At 51.9% G+C, this 13,182-nt stretch overlaps 1 protein-coding gene across 1 annotated transcript in view; it reads left to right on the top strand.

The window, feature by feature from the left end:
- Positions 1-3,571: 3,571 nt before the first annotated feature.
- Positions 3,572-13,182, top strand: part of CNNM4 (cyclin and CBS domain divalent metal cation transport mediator 4) — a 39,258-nt gene continuing 29,647 nt past the window's right edge. Inside the window, exon 1 of the mRNA XM_069495348.1 lies at positions 3,572-5,004. Within this exon, the coding sequence (XP_069351449.1) occupies positions 3,618-5,004 (1,387 nt within the window). The 5' untranslated portion in view covers positions 3,572-3,617. The remainder of the gene's footprint in view (positions 5,005-13,182) is intronic.

Genomic DNA, 13,182 nt, shown 5'->3' with positions numbered 1-13,182 from the left:
ACTTGTGAAGTACTTACCAGGCATCTTCTCTCTCAGCACTCAAGAATGTCCCAGAGTCCCAGGTCACACAGGCAATGAGTGTGCTGAACCCCTATGGTGGGGCATCCTGCCTCCCACAGTCTTGCCCCCACAGGAGAACAATTTGTCCTTTGGCCAGGGGAGGCTCAAAACCCACATACGCAGTTAATAAAAAACCCTCCTTTGCCTTTGCTGCTCTGGCATTCGACCTCTTGCCAGAGGTTCATCCTTTTAGTGGCCTGGATCCACTAACCAGATATTCTTAACCACTTTTCTGGCTCAATGAAGTGTCTGTCTCAGGTAGAAATCATGACATCCTCTCATCCACATCCTCATGTCCCTACTTGCTGGGATGACCTGAGTTGGGATTTGAGCCAAGGCACAACTCCAACTAACTCTATGCTCACTCTGTCCCTCTGTAGAGGGGTGACTTCCCCTTCCTTCCTGACACAACTTAATGGCATAGATGTATCCTGCAAATGTTCAAGGTTATTGTAGATTTATGGACAGCTGGTGAACAGGCCACTGCATATATTGATGATGGCCTGTGGCTAATCCTGAAAAGTTGTCCCACTGCCCCAACCAGGCTCTCCAACCGTAGGGCCCAGGGTGCACCCGAGGAACTCTGCCCAATGTGAGGCCAGGGCAGGCCTCAGGCTCTAAGCACCACCAGCAGAAGGGCAGCTTCTCTGCCAGCAGCTCCCCATCTTGGAGACCCAGAGGGTGAAGAGGGCTAAGAAGCCAGCCTGGGAGAATTAGATTCCGGGTTACTAACTCAGGATCCTTGTTCATCTTTGGATCCTCAGTGTCAGCATGATGCCAGGTGCCAGTGAAGGGGCAATCAGCCTTTAAGCCTGTTTCCCTGCACAAGACCAGAAAGGAGTGGGCTCAGTTACGGGAGGTGTGTATGTGCTGCCATAGGGCCTACACCCAGAAAGAACCGATCAGGTCCAAGGAGTGCTGTTATATACTCAGGGGCCATGGGGCAGGACCCCTCTGAGAAACATGCTTTCACTTGCCTCCCAAAGGAGAGAGGCTTCTTGCTGGCAGGGTTGCTTTCTACCATTCTCACAGCATGGTTAACAGGGGAGCCACAGGCTTCCTGACCCTGCATGTTAATGGCCCCCTATCTCCATGTTGTCCCCACAATTCTGCAGGAGGGGTATTTCAACTTGGCAGATGTGGAAAGGGTAGCTGTCCTAAGCAGGGATGAGGCTGGCAGCAACTAAACCTTGACACCAGTCTGGGCACCATGTGCCTCCTCTGACATCTCTCGAGTTATGTTTTTATTCATATTTTGCAGAGCAAGTCTTGTCATCCCGGCTAGATCACAGGCCCTGAGAGGGTAGAGATGCATTTCATTTCTTTACTTCCTTGAATCTGCTCTGTTCACCTAATCATGCATGTGAATGCAGTCATGGATGGTATGATTAACTGAACTTTAACCAAGAATGTTTTTTTCCTAGCAGACCCTCACCATTGCTCCCACTTTTAACCCAAGTATCTCAAAAACTTATTTTCCTTCCCTTTGTTGGCTTCTGCCATGAGACTTAATGCATATGTACAGAGCTTCTGAGTGCAGACAGCATGAAAAGGGCAAAATAAAAATAGCCAATCAGTCGATAATAGAATGGGAAAGTTTGTAAGTGGTGGAGGAGGGCCCTGGCGCTAAAGCTAGCTGGAAGAGTTGAGGAGGGCTGTGCAGAAGCCTTCCTGAGCTGTGCTTGCTTTGAGGCAGTGCGAGTGACTCTTCCTGGTTGGTGGAGACAAAGTGGAAACAGTCAGTCAAAGGTTCTACCTTTGTTCTGTCTGTCTTATCCAGTGCCCATCCTGGGACTCCTGTTCCCTGAAAAAGTGGCTTGCTGGACCCTCACTAGGAAGCGAGGCACTTACTTGCAAGGGACTTCTTTAGGCTGGCCTAGTTTGCAAAACCCTCAACCCCTGCTAATGGGGCTTTCTTGAATTAGGGCTCTCCACTACCACTCTTCCTCCCATAACACTGTATGACTGTTTCTTTCTGTTTAGGCTCTTTCCAGTTGGTACTGATTGTTGCTTTTATTAGCAGACAGTATACTAAAACAAAAATAAACACAAGCGTTGGTGCAGGAAGAGAGTAAAGTGCATTCTGTGTCTCCAGAGCTGGGAAAAGTCTTGCTCCGAGACCCAGCGGTCAACTTGATCCTCTCAGCACACCTCTGCAATTATTGTAAGGATATTTGTCTGTCTGTCTCCTTCCCCCTCACAGGGCGGGCAGCTGTGGTCTTACCCACACACCCTGAGTGCTTGGTGCTCAATTCATAGCTGTCGATTGACACCGAGGTAGTCCAGGAAGCAGTCATTTCAGGGCTAGGCCTGCTGCCACGCCTGTCAGCTCCTTTCCACAAGCTGCTGCCCCAGCTGGCCAGTCACCACAATTTGGGGTTAGGGGTTACGTCCTGGAAGGGCAGGTAGCAACAACAACTACTACTACATAGCAAAGAATATTCACAAAGAGTTGTCCTGTCATGTTCAATGTCTAGGCCAACAGTTCCCACAAGCTTAGTGTAGAGGTGCTGTATCATCATTCTTACTCCCATTTACAGATGAAGAAACAGACTGAGAGATGACAATCTGGAGGGACCAGGATTTGTGCCTCAGCTCAATTTCTGCAACTGTAAAATGGAAATAATATACTACCTACCTCTCAGGGTTGTTGGGAGGATTAAATAAATATTACTTATGGTTACTTGTTTACCACCTGTTTTCTGTTCTAGACTGTAAACTCCAATGGGCAGCAACTTTGGCTTATTCACTGCTATATTGTCAGAGCCTAGCACAAGAGCCTGGCACATATTAACAATAAGTGCTCAGTAAATATTGTGCCTAAATGGAAGTGACAGGGGATAAGCCTAGGCCAGAGCCTGACCCTTCTGTAACCTTAGTTACCCAGATCTGCCTTCCTCACCAGGCAGCCACTGGCTGATGGAGGCATCCTTGGGCTGGGGCTGGGGGAACCCACTTCTGGCCTTCGGACAGGGTCAGCAAAAACCCCAGGAGTGAGGAGGCCAGAAAAGTCTCCAAGAGGCGGGCTGCAATGCCAGCCTAAGCCCTCAGGTTACCTTTTTCTTTTTCAAAATCAGGAAAAGCATTTTTCTGGCCGTGCCTGCAAAGAGGGGCTCCAAGCCGAGCTGCAGGCTGCTGGGGACAGGAAAGGAACCGAGCATGTGAGACTCTGCGAGCCACGGAACAGGAACAGCGCGGCGAGACCAGGTTCTGGAGGAGACAGCTGGCCCCAGCGGGCACCGCGGAAAAGCGGGGAAGTGCGAGGAGGCGGAGGGCGGGGCGGACACCCTGCGGCGGCTCCCGCGCTCCGGCGCAGCTCCACCTTAAGTGCCCGGACTCCCTTAAGGGCGGGCGCCGGAGCCGCGGCCCCGAGGCGGGGCTTCCCATGCAAATGAGGGGCGTGGGTCGGCGGGGCGGGGCGGGCGGGGCGCTGACCTGACGTCAGGCCCGCGGCCCGGGCAGTTGGCTCAGAGGCGGCGGAGCGGCCGGAGCGGTGGTGCTGAGCTGGGCCGCGCGGCAGGGCGCGCGGGGAGCGGCGGCGGCAGAGCCACAGCAACATGGCGCCGATGGGCGGGGGCGGGCAGGCCCGAGGGCGCCTCCTCCTGGCGGCGCTGGTGCTGCTGGTGCTGCTATGGGCGCGGGGGGCCCGGGGCCAGGGCAGCCCCCAGCCGGGCGCGATCGTGGGCATGAGGCTGGCGAGCTGCAACAAGTCGTGTGGGATGAACCCGGATGGCATCATCTTCGTGTCCGAGGGCAGCACCGTGAACCTCAGGCTGTACGGCCAGAGCCTGGGAAACATCTCTAGCAACCTGATCTCCTTCACAGAGGTGGACGACGCGGAGACCGCCCACAAGTCCACCAACTGCCTGGAGCTTACCAAGGACCTGGTCGTCCAGCAGCTGGTTAACGTGAGCCGCGGGAACACGTCCGGCGTGCTGGTGGTGCTCACCAAGTTCCTCCGGAGGAGCGAGAACATGAAGCTGTATGCACTGTGCACCCGGGCCCAGCCCGATGGGCCCTGGCTGAAGTGGACGGACAAGGACTCGCTGCTCTTCATGGTGGAAGAGGCTGGGAGGTTCCTGCCCCTCTGGCTGCACATCCTCCTTATTATGGTGCTGCTAGTGCTGTCGGGCATATTTTCTGGCCTCAACCTGGGGCTTATGGCCCTGGACCCCATGGAACTGCGCATTGTGCAGAACTGTGGCACACAGAAGGAAAGAAAGTATGCCCGCAAGATTGAGCCTATCCGGCGCAAGGGCAACTACTTGCTCTGCTCGCTGCTCCTGGGGAACGTGCTGGTCAACACCTCTCTCACTATCCTTCTGGACAACCTCATTGGCTCTGGCCTCATGGCGGTGGCCTCCTCCACCATTGGCATTGTCATCTTTGGGGAGATCGTACCTCAGTCCCTGTGCTCCCGACACGGGCTGGCTGTGGGTGCCAACACTATCGTTCTCACCAAATTCTTTATGCTACTCACCTTCCCCCTCAGTTTTCCCATCAGCAAGCTCCTGGACTTTTTTCTGGGCCAGGAGATTCGGACTGTTTACAATCGGGAGAAGCTGATGGAGATGTTGAAGGTGACAGAGCCCTATAATGACCTCGTGAAAGAGGAACTAAATATGATCCAGGGTGCCCTGGAACTACGGACCAAAACTGTGGAGGATGTCATGACCCAGCTTCAAAACTGCTTCATGCTCCCCAGCGATGCCATCCTGGACTTCAACACAATGTCGGAGATTATGGAAAGCGGCTATACCCGCATCCCAGTGTTTGAAGATGAGCAATCCAATATTGTAGATATTCTCTATGTCAAAGACTTGGCCTTTGTGGACCCCGATGACTGCACCCCCCTCAAGACCATCACCCGCTTCTATAACCACCCAGTGCACTTTGTCTTCCATGACACCAAGTTGGATGCCATGCTGGAGGAGTTCAAGAAGGGTAAGGCCTGACGCAACTCCCCAGTTAAATTTCTTTGTGACACCTCTTGTTCTCTGGTGTATTTTGTGTCTGCTGAGCTTAGGGTTCTGTTTGTGTGATTCTTCATGTTCCTTTGTCCATCACTTCCCATGCCCCTGAGATGAACTATATTCGGGGGCAGTAGAAACAATTCTTAAGCGTCTGCTGTCTGCCAGGTACCGTGCTTTGTGCTGCTGCTGAATCAAAGCTGAGTAAGACATGCTCGTTCATTTGGAGGGCTAGAGCAAGGCCTTGGGGAGCTAGTGAAGCAGGGCAGAGTAACGCAAATGCCTGAAAAGAGGCCAACTGCAGGGCAATGGAGATTTAGAGTATGGGGTGGATGGGAAAGGGGCTGGGGAAGCTATCACAGGGAAGGGAGCATTTGAGTTGAGCCTTGAAAGATGGAGAGGCTTGGTGCTTGAGGCAGAGGGAACCCCATAAGCAGAGAACCCGAGTGGGGAAGCAAAGGATGTGCTTGTGACCCAGCAGGTGGTCCTGTTTAGCTAGCTGGCACGTTGGTTCTGCTGATCAGTGGTCAGTGGGAGAGAGACTGGAGTAGTTTGGGGCCCCATCACGGACAATAAGTTCGCTCTATGCTTGAAGCTGTGAAAGGTTTTTGAGCAGGGGAATGATGTCACTGGATCTCCTAGCCCACAGAAGCAGAACTGGGAGATCTACGTTTGGCTGTCCACTCAGAACAGTGCCAAAATAACACTTTCAACTTTTCAGCAGATCAAGCAGATTAAATTTTGGTTATTGTTCTGTCTTTCCCAGGCACCAAAACATAAGCTTCCCTCCTGTGGTCCCCTGGAAATCTTCCACTGGCCTTGCACTGCCTTGTGTTTTTTTCTCACCTGGGTTCTTGGCCAGTTCTCAGGTAGAGAGGCACTTGGGAGGGTTTACTTACCAGCCTCAAAGCTCAGGGCACACACTCCTCCTTTCCTTACTTCCCACAAAACTTTCCTTCCAGATCTGCCACTCAGAAGCCCTTAGAGTGGCAGTAGACAAGCCAGTTATGGAGTGGACCCTCCTAGGCCAAAGGAAGTGAGGAGGCAGAAAGGAATGGGGGGATCTCATCCTAAACCTGGGGACTTTGCTTTTCAAACACCCTCCCAGCTTCGTTTCTGATGGGTAGAGCTCCTGCTGGCTGAGGCTGCTAGGAGGGACTTCAGGACCCTAGCTGGGAGGAGAGTGGAGGACAGCCTTGGAGTGGGAGAGGGAGGAGCTGGCCTTGCCAGGTTTGGTCTGAAAAGATGCTGGGGTCAGGGCCAGGGTGGCTGGTTGGTACCCTCCCTGGTAAGTTTCACAGACTGAATGTCAGCATTGGAGCTGAGGCTGAGGATGACGTAAGGAATGTAAGCCAGAGTGGGAGAGAGCTTTGGGGAAGCAGCCTCGCTGCAGAGACTAGACAGACGTAGACGCCTGGTGGCAGAGACTGTGGGGACTTGGGAGTGCAGACCCAGGAACCTATTTCTCCCAGGTCCCTGAGCTGGGGACAGAAGAGCAGTGAAGACCTGTGCCCCACCCTTATCCAAAGCCTCGAGCCTGAAGACTTCTCCCACGGTGTTGGTCAGGAACCTGATTAGGACTCTCCAGGGCACTTCCTCCTTGCCAGCGCTATAGTCTTTAGGACTATTGCTTGTGACATACCCAACAGCACGTTCCCATCAGTTCAGCTGGGATCTGGATCCAACCAGTATGGATTGACCTAGGCAGGCTTCCCATCCCTGTTCCGCGCAGGCCTGAGCTTTCTTGGGTGGGAGCCTCCCGGGCTGTCTCTGGGCTCAGTCTTGTGAAGAAATGCCCTTTCATTAAGCTGGGAAAACAGAGTGAGCTTTTCTTAGGCCAGAGCTCTGCTGAGCTAAACTCTTCAGATTCTGGGTTGAGTCCACTGCACAGAGGCTGGTAGCCTGAGGCCAAGCCCTAGAGGGGGTGCTGGTGATCCTGTGGAAAAGCAGGCACAGTCTTCCTAGTGCAGCAGACCGCCCTGGACATGTGGGTGTGATGTGACGGTCGCCCCTAACAAACAGGCCCTGAGGCTTTACGCCATCACTTCCCCCAGTTCCCAGAGGTCTCCGAAAACTAGTCATAACTCACTGCACTCCGGGTTCCTCCCAGTGTGGCCTCTTCCAGATCTTTCCATCTGGCATCCACGTTTTTAGTCAGAGGCCGCCCGGGCCATGGCAAACACCTAGTGTACATCTGCAACTTAAAAGAGTTTACTAGTCTGGTGTTTGGAAGGCTTTTTTGACTAAGAAAGACAAGAGAGCAAGGTTAGCACAGCCAGTGTGGTCAGCAGCACTGAAGTCAGGGCTGGGGCAACTGTCTGGCCCAATGTCTCTCTGAGGGTCTTTCCTGGACCCTCCTCCAGCCCAAGGTGTGTGAAGGCCCTGAGCCTAGCTCTGCCAGCGTCCTCCTGCCCTGATGTAATCCTCTTTTAGGGCCCTTTTTTCTTACCTTTCCCCACAGCATTATAAGCTTCTTTGAGGGTAAGGGGCTGTGCCTCTTGAGTGTTTGCACCACTTGGTGCCTGGCAAAGAGGTGGGTCTTCAGTAGATGTTTGTTGAACAACGAGTGAATGAACAGATGAGTAGATGACTGTCTGGCAGGCCCCACTGGCGTTTTTATTGTTCTTAAGCATACCAGGGTGATCCCACCCTAGGGCCTTTGCCCTGGCTGTTCCCTCGCGCTGGAATGTTCTTCCCTAGAAGTTGGCATGGCTCACTCTCTCTCCCTCACGTCAGTGAGGCTTTCCTGCCACCCTCTTTAAAACTGCACCTCCATCCCACTGCATCTTCCCCATCTCCCCTACTTTGTGCTAATTTTCCTTTTTCTCATCGCTTGCATCACTCAGGCATTGGTGTAATTTGCTGATTTACTGTGTTGATACAACAGTCTGTCTCTGCCACGAGAATATAGGTCCAAAGGGCAGGACTCTGTTGTGTTCACTGATGTATCTCTAGCCCCTAGAATGGCTCTCAGCAGGCACATAGTGAGGCCTCAGTGACATGTCACTGAGTGAATGTAAGTGAAGAATACCTTTCAGGTTTGGGAGAGTATGAATTCTGAGGCACTGAGGAGGGATGAAGAAAAATGAGTGTTGTGCCATTATCTGGACTCAGATTTCCAGCTGTGCAGGATGGACAAGGAGCTCCTGTGGTGACATGTGTATTGATGGTTTGGTCAGGGACCAAGGAGCAGAGTTTGGGGCCTCAAGTATGATGCATGGTTCCCTACCCACCCCCATGCCTCAGTTTCCCTGCCAGTAAGCGGTCTTTGGCCACCAGTTTACACAAAGCTTCCCTCATCAGATGAGTCATGAATGTGCTCCTACATACTTGGAGACAGGCTTGGGGAGTCAGTGCAGGCATGGGGGTGCTGAGCCTCCCTAGAAGTAAGGCAAGCCTCCCAGCTGCTTCTGCCTCCCAACTCGAGGCAGTTAGCATTAGATATTTTATTTTTTGAGAGACAGGGTCTCACTTTGTCACCCAGGCTGGCAAGCAGGATCCCACCATAGCTCACGGTAACCTTGAACTCCTGGTCTCAAGTGATCCTCCTGCCTCAGCCTCCCCAGTAGCTAGAACTACAGGTGCCACCACCATGCCTGCTTAATTTTTTTTTTTTTGAGACAGAGTCTCGCTCTGTCTGCCTGGGTAAAGTACAGTGGCGTCATCATGGCCCACTGCAACCTCAAATTCCTGGGCTCAAGGAATCCTCTTGCTTCAGCCGCTTGAGTAGCTGGGACTACAGGTGTGAGCCATAACATCTGGTTAATTTTTCTACTTTTAATATAAGTTTTCTGTTTTTAGTAGAGACGATCTCAAACTCTGAGCTCTGAGCTCTGAGCTCAAGCAGTCCTCGGCCTCCCAGAGTGCTAAGGATTATAGGCGTGAGCCACCGCGCCCAGCCTAATTTTTTTATTTTTATTTTTTATTTTTTGTAGAGACAGGGTCTTACTCTGTTGCCCACGCTGGTTTTGAACTCCTGGCTTTGTGATCCTTTCCCCTGGGCCTTACAGGCCACCACACCCAGCCTCAGCATTAGATATTTATAGAGCCCGGTGCTACGTGCAAGGCGTGTAGGCTGGATACTACAGGATCTCAGGAGTAAGACCATCTAGTTGATGAGACAAGCCCTCAGGCCTCTGAGGCTCTGGCCATTGGAACCTTGGCCCTTCCTCTTAAACCTCGCCTAGAGCTGTTTGCAGTACTGGGTGTTATTGTGGGTGGCTTTGTCTACAGCTTGGAATCTTACAACAAAGGCGCCTGGAGCTACTCCTGGCCCAGTTTGCGTTTTGTCTTCACCACTGACCCTCTCCCAGACCCTGAAGCAAAGTAATGAATTCTCCAAGTGGAGGTGGAGCTCAAGCCCCCCGTTGAAACTCAGCTTCTAGCTTCTGAATGTGCCCCTCCCTCTGGGAGGCTCCTGCCCTGCCCTGGCACTTAGCTCATCTTTAGCCATCTTATCTTTCCCCACCCGCCTTATAACCACCGCCTTATAACCACCTAGACCGCTCTGCAAACCTGGGTGTAAACTCCACCCAACTCAGTCACTGACCTATGGGTGACCTTGGACTTGTTACTGCTCTTCTCAGCAAATTAGTGTGGTGAAAATTGGAGGATAAAAAAAGCTAGAAATATTTTCATTAAAAACCCCTCCCATATTTCCATCATGTGCTATGTCAGATTTTCCCACCTACTTAATTTTATTCCTGGAACAACTTTATAAAGTCAAGAAAAAACACTGCATGATTTTTGCATTCACTTTTGGTTCCTGTCATCTGACACACCTTAAGTAATGTATCCTCCCCGCCCAGCCCCCTTCCGTCTGCCTGTTCACTCATTGGTTCAACAAACATTTAACTTTCTGAAGCCTATGTGTCAGACACTGTGCTGGCTGTTGGGAATCAGAGATGAATAAAACAGCCCTATTCATAGCACTCACCGTCTTACCAGGGAGACAGACACGTAAACAAAGCTTGGCTGTGCACAGCTCACAGATAGGGTGCACTGGGGCCGAGTTAGGCCAGTGAGATGCTTCTGAAGGCAGAATAACAGGACTCAGTAATCCTTCCGAAGATGTGAGAGCCAGGGCCAGGAAGTAGTTGTGAATGTCTGAGGTTTCTAGCTTGGGATTCTGGTTGATGATGGTGTCATTTAATTGCAATAGGGAGAGGAGGACGAAGAGGCAGTTTGGTGAGGGTGGAGGAAGGGGTGGTGGTAATAATAGTGGTGTTACCTTGTATTGGGCTCCTTCTCTCTGCTCAGTGTGGTGTGCACCAGAGCTTCTCACACTTGAACATGCACTCAGACTGCCTGGACATTTTTTTTTTTTTTTTTTGAGACAGAATGTCGCTTTGTTGCCCTGGCTAGAGTGAGTGCCATGGCATCAGCCTAGCTCACAGCAACCTCAAACTCCTGGGCTTAAGCGAGCCTACTACCTCAGCCTCCCGAGTAGCTGGGACTACAGGCATGCGCCACCATGCCCGGCTAATTTTTTCTATATATATTCTAGTTGGCCAGATAATTTCTTTCTATTTTTAGTAGAGATAGGGGTCTCGCTCTTGCTCAGGCTGGTCTGAACTCCTGACCTTGAGAGATCCACCCGCCTCGGCCTCCCAGAGTGCTAGGATTACAGGCGTGAGCCACCGCGCCCGGCCCTGGATATTTTGTTAAAGTGCAGATTTCAAGTCAGTGGGTCTGGGATGTGGGCTGCATTTCTGACAGGCTCTCAGATGCTGCCTGCGATGCTGCACACTTGTGTGCAATAACTTCTAGGCAGGTGTGCAGGTGAAAAGGCCCCTGTGGGGCTCAGGAGTGAGGCCAGCTGAGAGCATGCAGAATGTGAAAGAGTGTGTCAAGGTGTCAAGGACAGCCTGCCCGAAGTGGCTTCTTGAAGGAGACAAAAAAGGACCAAGGGGCAGGCATGGTATTTGGGAGCCTCCTCGGCAGGTGAGACGTGGTGAAGGCCGAGCACAGACTGTGGGATGGCATGTTAGCTGCAAGGTGCCCAGCTAGGGCAGCCTCAGATGGGTGGAGAGCCAAGGCCACTGTCCACCTGGTCTCCATCAGCTCCACTTGGAAACAGTCTCAAGTTGGTGATTTGATCTGGAGAAGCTGCCCAGGGCTCAAGTGATCCTCATATCTGAGAGTGACAGGAGCTGCCTGCTTGAGGTTGATACTCCCGGTGTGGGGCAAGGGCAGCTGACAATGCCAGCCAGCCTCCTTCTCACTGTCTGTCTCGGGAATGCGGTGCCGTGGGCAGGGAGCGTGGACATGTGCAGGGGCCGGTGTGTGCCAGCCGGTGGGCAGCTGCACCTCCTTCCTGGCTGGCCCCATGCAGCCCCACGGGCTGGATCCCACAGAGGAGCCAGCGCTGAGAGGAGCCTCACGCGTCTTCCATTACAGTTCTCTTCCTACAGCCCTTGTTTGTGTGCTGAAAGGCACTGCCTTGCATCTAGACCCTAGAAGAGCTTCTCAGCTCATACTGATGCTTACTTTTCAAGTCTTATATTTTCTTAGGAAACCCAGCTCCAGTGTTTTCCTGCACACCTCTGGTCAGGACGGGAAGTACTGAACAGATGTTTAACCTGGAAAATAAATGAGTGCACAGGAACACAGAATCACAGAACTTCCCTACAGGAGCGGTGTATTGGGGGAAGGGGCCCTTGGGAAGGGAAGGCTTGTCTTGCCGGTAAAAGTCTGGGAAGACGTTCCAAATGAGGTGACATTTCAACTGAATCTTCTAGGGTCGATAGATACGGCATTTTCCACTTTGGTACCTCTTGCTCTGGGAGAACTTAGGCAAGAATTGTAGGATGAGAAATGAGCTGATGAGTCTTTTGCACCAGCTTTGTGCCTCTTGTGACTGCTGTTCAGCCCTTTCTGGAGGGACTTTGAGGGGCAGATGACATTTGCCTTCTCGGCACCCCTCCCCCACGTTAGTGCTATCATCTGCTGAGCCTGGTTCATGGAACAGCAAGGGCATCTTTGAGGGGAAGGAAGCCTGGCCTCTCTGAAGGAGTCAAGCATCGTGTTACATTTATATGTGGGCCTCTGTCTCCTTGAGGGCAGGGGCAGCGAGCGCTCCTGAAGGAACAGCCAGGGAGAGTGTGTATAGCAGGGGAGCACGAGCCGGGTTTCTGTCGCTGTCTTTGCTGCCTTGGTGTCTGATTTTAGCAGGGCCTCTTGGTTCCTTCCGCCCAGCCTGTGGGGAGCGATGGGCTGCCTTGCTTGGCCTAGGGCTGGCTCCCTGTAGGCCTTCCTGTGGTTTTAGGGACTCTTTGACCCTCTCAGTAGAGCTTACCCTGAGGTGTGATGGTTACAGAATTCCCCAGAGGTGTCCAAGGTGGCCCTCTTCTGAGAGAGTGGGGAGTGGCCTTCTGGTGCCGTGGCTGCCATTTCGTCCAGCCCTTGTCTGGCCCCTGTGTCTGCTGGGGGGCACAGCTTGCCTCGGGACCTTCCCCCCTGTGCCCTGCTTCCTGCCTATCCCCTTCCTCCGTTATCCCTCTCTTCACACCGAGCGCACCAAGACATCCTTTTTTAAGAGGCTTTGAGACTGCATTAAGGACTCCTGGCTTATTTTGTAGACTGGAGTCTGGGGTCCTTACTTCTGTTCTTGTTCCATTTATGAGGTGATTTTCTTTTTTATTATTGGTGGGTTATTATTTTTCCCCAGCCATGAAAGACTTATATCTCATTGACCAGAACTTTAGAAAACACAAAAATCTAAACATGAGCCTGTGACCAAGAGGGAACCACTTTGAATATTTTGACATATGGTGATAGCTTTTCTAGGAATTTATTTTCATTGTTTTAATTTTAAAAATCTTATGACAAACAACAAGATCCAAACCATTTTCTTTTTATAGCCACACTCTTTCCCATGAGCTGCTTCTATGTATTTTCACATTGAAATCATGGTCTACATACAATTTTGTGTCCTGTTTTGTGGAACACAGTTTAGATTAGTTCTTGAGATTTCTCCTCTGATGAGAAATGAAATCCTTTTTTATCCCTGGCATCCTTGGGAGGAGCCTCTCAGAGGATTTGCACCAGGACAGAGCTGTGGGGCTCTGCAGGAAGGTGAGCCCAGAGGCTGGCTGTGCAGTCACCAGCCTGTTTTGCTGGGGGTTAAACCTGGTGTCGCTGGAGCTACTCT

This window comes from Eulemur rufifrons, chromosome 19, assembly GCF_041146395.1.
Source record: "Eulemur rufifrons isolate Redbay chromosome 19, OSU_ERuf_1, whole genome shotgun sequence".
In the NCBI taxonomy this organism is placed as follows: domain Eukaryota; kingdom Metazoa; phylum Chordata; class Mammalia; order Primates; family Lemuridae; genus Eulemur; species Eulemur rufifrons.
The sequence above is the reverse complement of the archived record's forward strand: the minus strand, read 5'-3'. Positions and strand labels throughout refer to the sequence as shown.